Here is a 10,371-nt window from a genome sequence, read left to right on the forward strand (position 1 = left end):
TAGAAATGATTTTAAATACTAATAATTTATTTATTTTTTAAAATAATATCTAATTTAGTCAATATAGTAATTATTTATTTTTTATTTCTAAAATTAATTTTATTTAATATTTTTTTTTGTAATTAGTTATATATATATATTTTAAATATAGTTCAATTTATCATGATCACATGTAAAATCTACATTATTTTTTAGGTTATTAAAAGAAGTTGAATAATATAAAAATATTCATAAAAAAGTAAAATAAGAATAATGTGTTGAATTTGATACTACAATATAGACTTTTTTTAGTGAGACTTAATTTATGAAATATGATTATTAATGTCATAGGTCGGTTTATCTTTTGCAATTTGTAAAGGCCTACAATGAGATAAAAGTTGTTGATAAAAATTAAATATTCAATATTCAATATTTTTTTGACAATTTCTTAAATATTTATAATACCTTCTAAACCTACTAATATTTTTTTTTTCTAATTCTCATTTGTTGTATTAAATTATTTTATTATGACAATGCAAAAATTAACTACACAAAAAATACAAAAAATGCATGAAGTATTATTTCCATAAGTTTATTTTGTACTTAATATGTGTGAAATAAATATTATTTCATTTCACTTCAAAGGGTATTATAATTATCTTATCTGCCATGTATTTTGGAATACTACGTGTCTTTGTATTTTATCATGTATTGAGTATAATTATGTTGTTTTTCTTACATTTGTATAACTTAAATGTCAACGATTAAACAACATAGAGGCATCCATGATAAATATAGAATAATAAGTTTATCTAAATATCATTATATAAGTGTTGAGCTTAATGAGAATAAACTAATGACTAATCTATAAATAATGTCATATATGAATTTATCTCTTAAAATTCTTAAACTTAAAACTAGTTCGAATTCATAAACATTTAATTGTGGAGTTGTGGTCAATGTTGAATCTCCTATCTTTATTTACATATACTAGCTAGTTTTTGGTAATTGATTATATATTTTTAATATTTTATAAACTTGTTAGTATATATCTTTTTATTCTCACTCATTTATATGTTTTTCTAATATTGTCACTGTGTATTATGATATATAGACAAACTTTTTTTAAAATATTTTTCTTCCTTATAATTTTTAAAAATGATCTAACTTTCTTTTAAATAAACTAAATGTTCATGTTTCAATTAAATATTACATGCAAACAAAAGGTGCAGAATACCAAAATATTAATGAAAAAGCAATGTAAGAATAGTTTGCTCATTTAAATTTTACAATATGAACTTTTGAACTTTTGACTGAATGAAACTCAATTCATGATATTTAAAATTTTCGGTATTTTTTCAAACTATTTTCTATTTTCATTGTTATGAATGCAAAATTTAATGTGGACCATACCATTGCAAAATTATGTTGTTTCCTCAAGTTCACATTTATTTAATTTTTAAGAGTAACTAGTAATATTTGATGTCATTTTTAAAACTATTATAATTATTTTTTTATATATTTATCATATATAATTTTGTGATATCTGAAAAAAATGGTGGTTTTGTTTTACTTACCATCGATATATGTATTAATTATTTTTCTTTCTAATGGACACAATCACATCATAATGAAACATAGACTTTAGGTCAATTCATAAGAAAGTTGAGCATAATTAAAATGAATTGATAACAAAGTAAAGTAAAAACAATAATTCTTTATTTCTTATTTATTGTATTGACTTACTTTATGTTTACCTTATGTTTGTAAATCATATTATATAGTATTTAAAAGACATACAAAATTTTATATTTAAATAATTATATTAAAATGTACGATAAACTCAAATTTAAAGATATTAATAAAAATAATAATATATTTACGATCCTATACAGATTACAATAATAATGCCAAATGAATAAGAAAAATTAAAGTGTAAAAAAAATCATATATATGATTCTCCTAATTGGTTCTTAAGTTGCTTACCAAAGTAAATAAATTTTTGTATGATTGGAAAATTCATTTTTACAATTTGAATGATTGAAGAAACGAGAAACGAAGTTTTTTTTATTCAGTAATTTTTTGATCAGTTATGCTACCAATGAATTTTGAAAAAATCCATCAATATATGAACTAGGTCATGTCTATGTGATCTTATGGTATAAACTTAACTTGATGTTTAATAATGGCCTTCAACAGGGATATGCATTCCAAATCTTACACTTACATTTGGATGATGAAAATTATAAACATTTTCCTTAAAGAAGAGTACAAACACAGTAAAAATAATTATAACACACGTTATTTTAATTTTAATATGTTTTATAAAGTTTAGAAAATTCAATATTTTCAATCTGAAAAATAAAGAGGAGGATGAATTTATAACTAATTTTTTTTTTGAAGGGCGATGGTAAAATTTGAGAGATATTGGTATATGTAATAGGAACATATATATATATATATATATATATTTTTTTTTCTTCTTTATAAATTTTCTGACTCAAATTTATTGAAATTTTTTATATATAAGAAAACTTGATTTTTTTTACTTAAATAAATTTGATTCAATTGCTTATTTTTATCATGCTAATATATTTTTTTTCATATTTATTTTAAACAAGTTTATTAAAGGTTTTATTTATTTATGATATTCTAATTGAACTAATTTACTGAAGAATTTAAGCATTGCACGATGCTGTTATTATTTTTATCATTAAAATTCTTATAAATATATTTATGGGTAAAAATGAAATGGAATGACTAGTGTGTGAGGTTGATGAAATGTTTTGTGAATTCATTGATGTGATTCTTTTAGTTAAAATCAAAACTATTTTTGTATTTTCATATGATTATTCCTGTAATTCAAATTTTCCATAGAAAATACTTAAAAAATGCAACACTGAAATTTAAATTTAGAAGTGTATAAAAATTTGAAGTGGTAGATCTAAGAATTGTGAATAACCTAAAAAAGATGCTAAAAATGAGAGTAAAAAGTAATTAGTTTGGTTAGGGATTGAAAAAAGAGGAAGAGAGGTTTGGTAAAAGGGATCCAATGGTAGATTAGATGGGAAGAGAAGTGAGTGAGTGAGAAGATTATGTGATGGTGAATTCAGAAGCTGAAGCCGAAAGAGAACAAACTTGAGTGAGTTTCGTTCAGATCCTCTCTCTCCAACCAATTACTTAGTTACGAGTTACGACTTCACTTCGCCATGTACAGCGGCTCCAGCGACGGCGAAACCCATGACGCCCCTCATCGGAAAATTCCTCCGGCCTCCTCCATGCTATGGGTCCGCAATCTTCGCCGTTTCATCGGATCCGGCGCCGGTCTTGGATCCGAAGCCTTGATGGGTCAGTATCCGCCCCATTTCGGGGTTACATTTCGTTATTGTAGATGAATTTTATCGGCGTCGTCATAATCAGGAATCCGTTAATTAGAGTACCGTTCTTTTTTCAAACCCTAATGATTGTTCAATGTATTCTCCCCCTTCCGCAGAACTCGAAACGAAGAGAATTCTGCTCGACATTTTCAAAGAAAAGCAGAAGAAAAGCGCCGAAGCTGGTACAATTCCAAGTTTCTACAAGAAGGCACGTGAAATAAAGCATCGTTTCATCATATTCGTTTTTCTTGTATATTTTATGCACGAATTGCTTGCACTGAGTACAATTATTACATTCTTATACTTTATTACCGATGGTGGACTCATGAAGACATCGCTGTGTTTTAATTTTTTAAGGACGGGCGCCTTTACGGTTGCCTTTGCATTTTTTCTCACAGTATTTCCGTATGAATATGCTTGTTGTAATTACAAAAGTAACAACACGCAGATTGACTAGTTTATGGATTGAGTTCAAATTGATAAGAGAGCTGTCATTTACCAGTGCTCTGATGTTTATAGCCGACAGAACAGACTCTTGTGCGTTGTAATGTATCCCTTTATGGGTCATTTTGTCTATCATTACAGGTTATATAGGATGGTTTATGGATTTTTGAACTTTAGATTTGGATTTCTTTGGCATTCATGTGAGACCCTTCATGTGATCCAAACATTGATAAGCTCTCGTCTTCATTCAGAAACCCGAAGATGGATCAATCAGTCATAGAGTCCAGAGATTGGCGAAGTATCGGTTTCTGAGGGTATCATGTTCTGGCTTACCCCTTTTTTGGTTATACTTGCTTAAAGAGTTTATATTTTCTTAATTGTTGACATTTCCAGTGTGTGTTGCACAGAAACAATCGGATCTTTTGCTGAATGCTGATGATTTGGATGCTATGTGGGTGTGCCTAAGAGAAAACTGTGTGATTGATGATGCCACTGGTGCAGAAAAGGTTTGGCATTTTCACATTTGTGTTTTTCTTCTCGATATTTCTAGATTTTACGGCATATTAAACTAGATTTGCCTTATTAAAAGTACTTATAAAAAGTATGATAAATCTTTTAAATCTACCACAAAACTCTTATGGAATTTTGCTGAGACAATCTTATTTGTTTCACAGTGATGATTTAAATTTACTCTACCTTCAAAGATGTCTATTTGTCTATCTAATTTTTTTTTCCTGTTGAATGGGAGATATAAGTTGATTTTATTCACCTAATTTATTACTTGGCCAAGATTTTCACCTTGATAATCTCCAAGTTACACCAACATTGTTTATATGGATATTCTTTAGCTTTATGCACTATTTTTACAGCAATCCTAATGCAAACTTCAATTTGTTTCTTATAGATGAATTATGAAGACTTTTGCCACATTGCTTCTGTATGTACAGAACAAATAGGTCCTAAATGTCGACGGTTTTTCAGTCCTTCAAACTTTATGAAGTTTGAGAAAGATGAGCTGGGAAGAATTGCTATTCTACCCTTTTACCTTTATGTGATGCGAACGGTAGGTCACCTGCCAATGTTTATTATTTCAGTGGGATTCCTGTTTAATTCTTCTGAATATTTCAGCATAAATGGAGCTGTGTTATAGTTTCTTCATTAAAACTGTGTTGTTTGCATGCACCTGAACATGATGGATATATCTGATGTTTGTGACAGCTAAGTACTGGTTATGGTTATGCAGGTTTCACTTACACAGGCAAGAATTGACATGAGTGAGCTTGATGAGGATTCTGATGGTTTTCTTCAGCCACATGTATGAATTCTTATCGCTGTTAGGCTTTCAATCGTTTTAAGTTGAACTATAAGTTCACTATCTCATCTATTCATTTTTTATTTTTCTGTACACATATACATATGTATTCTGTGCATATGGTTCTTATGTTTCTAACCTTAAGTTTATACCGTGAACAAACTCCTCTGTTGGTCAAGTTAAGTTTTTGAGAATTGTAACATCTGGAGTGGTTTATTTAGTATGCTGAATATGAAGCTGGAAAAAAATTGTATTTGAACAATTTCTTACATTCTCATATAAAATCATTATGTTAACCTTCATTATTATTATTATTGTTTACTTCAGGAAATGGAGGCCTATATACGAGGTCTGATACCCAACTTGGCGCAGTTACGTGACATGCCTGCTGCCTTTGTTCAGATGTATTGTCGTATTGCTGCACACAAATTCTTCTTCTTTTGTGATCCTCATAGACGAGGTTTGCATGGCTGCTATATTTTAGTTTTTAAGTTTTGATGGTGCTTCATGGTTGTATTTCCTCTGTTTGAAATTCTGTATTGTTACACAAGTTTTTCTTTTTTAATTTTAGAATAATAAATAGAAATATATTGTGATAAATCCAAAGGAGCATAACTCATATCTAGCTTTCAGTATGTTCTTTAAATAAGAGAAAAAAAAGACAGAAATTGAGTAAGGAATATATAAAATAGTTCTCTTCAATATTTCCATGGCAGTTTGCAAATTGTTACAGCTTTCAATCCTATCATTTTCAATATTCATTGTAATAGAATATCCAAATATGGGACGATGTTTAGGAATTGTTGTTAAAGTGAACTGTTGACCCGAGAAAGCTACTAATCAATCATTAAACTCAACTACTCGGAGAACCTTCCAATATTTAAACTATTGTTTCTGAGATTCGTGGAGCATCTAATCAACATTTTGCTGGTCATAATTATAATTCTAGAGAACATCTATTGCCATTCTCCATCCAACCTTTTCCATTTTCAGAATCCTACGTGTGCTACTACCAATGACAAAATGAGACCTTGATGAAGCACAATCTTCCCAAATATTTTCGCACAGAATGTCCACTAAACAGGGTTTTATCAGATAAAAGCAATTGATCCTTAGATTCTAGCCCAATTCAATTGTCACCAACGTTGATTGCCATATCATAAACTTTTGCACTGTAAAACACGTTGACTTAGCATTGGTTGGTTTATTGTGGAATCTAGTTAATATTTTGTGCTGCCATCCTGTCTGTTGCCTATTTCTTATTCGTTATTCCAGATACAACATTGAATTTACATTGACAGTGGCAGCTTATGTATGGCAAATCAGTTTCTTGATTACCACTATAAATTACTGTTCAAGCACATAATCTTCCCAAATACTTTCCCACAACAAATATAAGCAAATGATGCTTAGATTCTAACCCAATTCAATTGCCACCAAAGTTGAATGCCATATTATAAACTTCTGCACCATAAAACTCGTTGAATTAGCATTGGGTGGTGCTGCCATCCTGCCTGTTGCCTATTGCTTATACGTTATTCATGAGACAAAATTGAATTTTACGTTGACAATGGTAGCTTGTTATTGCAAATTAGTTTCTTGAACACCACTATAAATTACTTTTCATTCATTAACCTAAAGGATATTTAGCATTAGATTCCATAATTTGATCAGTTTATTTCATGAATATTCAGTTAGATACTGTGTTGCAAGTAATTTACTACTAATAAGGCCTTGAGCACAAGGTAGGGTGCTTTACTGAACCTTGTTCATGTTATGAGGTAGAAATGAAAAATTGTTCTGATTGGTGGTTTTGGTTCACAAGTTAAGTTGTAAGGGTCAGTAAAAAAGTAGTTTGGGCATGAGAAAATGTTGATTTATGATAGCTTAATTATATTTATCTTTTAAAGGCTTGTGCTCGTTTGTGCTCAAGCACTTTTGCTATTTGAATTTCAGCTAATGCAGAGTGTTTTTATCGTAGTATTATGAAAGACGTTTTCTTTTTTCATATAGGAAAAGCTTGCATCAAGAAAGTGTTGCTTAGTAATTGTCTCCAGGAACTCATGGAGCTTCACCAGGTAGATTGTTTAAAAAGTTCTCCTAATATCTTTGGAACTAAACACCATGTTATCCTGTTCTCTTCCTCTCTCTGTAGGTTAATATTGTCATGGACCTTCTGGTGTTTAAAAGCATTGCCTCACATGATTATTTTGCTTTGTTATAAGAACCGTTAACTGTATTTTGTTCTAACTCTGCATAAGCTTGAATACTTATTTTTTTATTATAATGTTGTGTATTTCAGGAAAGTGAAGAAGAAGTTACAGACACAGAGCAAGCCGAAAATTGGTTCTCTTTGACTTCTGCTCAACGCATATGTGGTGGGTTTTCTGTATAGTTTTAGTATTCAGACTCATATACCCAATGCCTCTGCTCCATTCCAGTCCGTCAGTCCATCATTGCTTGTTTATATACGATTTTCAATGCAATGTGTTGTGTTAAGGAACTTTCTTATCAAATTTTACTGAGTTTCTTATTAAACTCATACATTGACTAGCCGGAATTTCATGAATTGAAATTATGAATAAGTAGGGTTAAAACTATTTCCTGTTCATTTGTGTTTATGTTCATTCTGAATTTTTCTGCAGACATGTTTCTTGCCCTGGATAAAGATACTAATGGTACATTAAGCAAGCAAGAGCTCCGAGAGTATGCTGATGGGACCCTGACTGATATTTTTATTGAGAGAGGTAAAAATTACTATGACAATACCCTTTTCAGATATGGTGTAATTTTTGGCACATATTTACCATTGGCACGGACATGTATTTACGTATTCTGAACTCCAAAATGCTGGTTTCCTCCAATTTCCTATTGGTAATTATAGTTGTGGTCGATGCCCTTTATATGTTCTCTATTTTGCGTTCTTCTAATTTTTAGTCCTGAATTGGAACATAATCTTGGTTTAGTTAAAACAATGTTTAATATGGGTCTGTGATTGATAGTTTAATACTCATTTGTAAATAAAAAACTAAAACAAATGCACTTTTTGTAGTATATGATGAACATATTCGTCATGGAAAGAGTGGTGGTGGAAATGCTCGAGAGATGGATTTTGAGAGTTTTCTGGACTTTGTTCTGGCTTTAGAAAACAAAGACACCCCAGAAGGCTTGACATACTTGTTTCGTTGCCTTGATCTTCAAGGGAGGGGTTACCTCACTACAGCTGACATTCACTCCCTTTTCAGGTAAACTGTCATTCTGTTGGTATACTAGTATTTATTAAGTATTTACCTCAATCTTTTGCTAGTATCTGCTTTCTTTACTTCTCTTGGGCTTTTTGATTTTCACTTACATGTGGTGATAATATTTGTTTCTTGTACAATAAGTTATCAAACTTCTAAACCAGAAATGATTATTTAATGCTATTATTTTGGAAGAATAGAAGGGGAGCATCTAGATGGCCAGATGTTGCCTGATACAATCTTCCTATAGAGAAGAACTGTTATTTCCTGCTTGCAGTGCTTGAGCAAGTACTGTAAGTCTCAAAAAGACAGACACACATTAGTTATTAGTTATAAGATGAAACCCACGGAGATGGTTGACGTGCCTTGACTGGATTGCATTTAATAGTCATAATTTGACTTTGTTAGTTCAAGTGTTCACTGACTAGCCCTTTTTTTGTGAAAAAACAGAGATGTACACCATAAATGGATTGAGGGTGGCAACTATGAACTTTGTATTGAAGATGTAAGGGATGAAATCTGGGATATGGTTAAGCCAGTCGATCCACTCAAGATAACATTGGCAGACCTACTGACCTGCAAACAGGGTGGAACTGTAGCCAGCATGCTCATAGATGTGCGTGGTTTCTGGGCTCATGACAATAGAGAAAATCTTCTCCAGGAGGAAGAAGAACCTGAAGAAGAATAACTCTGATCAGAGACTTGCTAACATAAAATTTCTGCGTCGGGTACATTCCAACTTAGGATTCCTCACAATCACAAGATGTAAACTGCTCATATGTTTGAATTATTAAATGTTGAATTAGTTGTGTTTCTCGACATGTTAACTGTAAAAACATCATAAATTAGTGTGTATGTAGTGTAGCCATGGGTTCGAAGTTCGATCCTAAACTTTAGCCAAATGCTTATGATGATTGGATATGAAGTAATGATACTGCTTTGTTGTCTATGCTAAGAGATGTCTAATACTTTTAAGAGGATTCTTACAATAAATTGAAATGTTATAAATTTGACACCCCTCGGGAAAAAAATACTTGTGATTACAATAAATGAAAATTAATTGGTTAAGTTTTCTTTTCCTTCAATTGCGCATTCAGTTGAAGCATGAATAGGCTTGTTTGTTTGTTTGTTTTATTAAATTAATCTTTATTGGAAAGTTGTAAACAGGTTCTATAAATTAATCTTGAGATATTTTAATAAGTTTTATTGTTATAAAAGTTTGTAATCTGAATTCCTAAACTATTTAATCCGGTTTTTATCCACATTTCTGTTAGATCATCGTTACATGTAGAGATTAAATTACTAATTAAGGAGAAGATAATTAAACTGAAGTTCTAATACATGAATTGTTTGAAAAATTTATATTATGTAACATTTTGACAGAAATATGACAATTATCCTCTTCACGTTGTTAAAAGCGAGTAAAGTAAAATAGATTGACATGTATTAGACAATTAAGTATTCAGTTACGTATACATGCTATGCTCTGTAATCTTATATATATACCCTTTCTATCCTTTGTATAACACATATTATCAAATATATTATTTTTCTTTACAATAGCTAACATGGTATCTAGAACTATTTTTCTCTCATGAACTCTTCCGCTTCTTCTTCCTCTGATCTTTCTCAATCGACCTTTCCAATGGTTGCACCACCTTTGCATCATTTCTCAAGTTAACTGATGAATTTTTTTTTTGGTTTGGAAGCAACAAATCTTTGCCACTCTCTGAGGGCTCGACCAGATACAATTCTTGGTTGGAGATAGTGTGTCGTTACAGTTTCTCCAAACTGCAAATCAAGAACCCACCATCAATACTGTATATCTGCATTATCATAAGCAAGACCAATTATTAGTACTGTGGTTGCTTGCATCAATGTCCTTTTCCATCTTGATCAAAATGGTAGGTCTTGAATCCTCTACTCCCACTTGGAATAGTTTATTCACGTATTATGCATCACACAAGGGCAACTCTTAATAAGCTTCGTCTTCTCCTATGCACACCAAAGAATGAAA

The 10,371-nt window shown here is 30.7% G+C and overlaps 1 protein-coding gene and 1 non-coding gene across 2 annotated transcripts; both read left to right on the forward strand.

Moving 5' to 3' along the window:
• Window positions 1-2,732: 2,732 nt before the first annotated feature.
• LOC137806911 (probable serine/threonine-protein phosphatase 2A regulatory subunit B'' subunit TON2) lies at window positions 2,733-9,309 on the forward strand. Its single transcript, XM_068607289.1, has 12 exons — window positions 2,733-3,327; window positions 3,473-3,564; window positions 4,052-4,114; window positions 4,208-4,306; window positions 4,705-4,863; window positions 5,044-5,115; window positions 5,440-5,572; window positions 7,126-7,190; window positions 7,415-7,490; window positions 7,758-7,859; window positions 8,165-8,357; window positions 8,805-9,309. The coding sequence occupies exons 1-12, from the start codon at window positions 3,189-3,191 to the stop codon at window positions 9,040-9,042; spliced, it is 1,431 nt and encodes a 476-aa protein (XP_068463390.1). The 5' UTR covers window positions 2,733-3,188; the 3' UTR covers window positions 9,043-9,309.
• Window positions 8,557-8,674, forward strand: LOC137808840 (small nucleolar RNA snoR104). Its single transcript, XR_011080739.1, has one exon. It is a non-coding gene; the product is annotated as a small nucleolar RNA snoR104 (small nucleolar RNA).
• Window positions 9,310-10,371: the final 1,062 nt, after the last annotated feature.

Source organism: Phaseolus vulgaris, chromosome 3 (genome assembly GCF_000499845.2).
Source record: "Phaseolus vulgaris cultivar G19833 chromosome 3, P. vulgaris v2.0, whole genome shotgun sequence".
Classification (NCBI taxonomy): domain Eukaryota; kingdom Viridiplantae; phylum Streptophyta; class Magnoliopsida; order Fabales; family Fabaceae; genus Phaseolus; species Phaseolus vulgaris.

Excerpts from the sequence above, each read along its gene's own strand:
- LOC137806911 (XM_068607289.1), top strand. The coding sequence starts at position 3,189 with ATGTACAGCGGCTCCAGCGACGGCGAAACCCATGACGCCCCTCATCGG. Across the intron at positions 4,307-4,704 it reads ATGCCACTGGTGCAGAAAAG|ATGAATTATGAAGACTTTTG; the intron begins GTTTGGCATTTT and ends TGTTTCTTATAG. Across the intron at positions 4,864-5,043 it reads ACCTTTATGTGATGCGAACG|GTTTCACTTACACAGGCAAG; the intron begins GTAGGTCACCTG and ends ATGGTTATGCAG.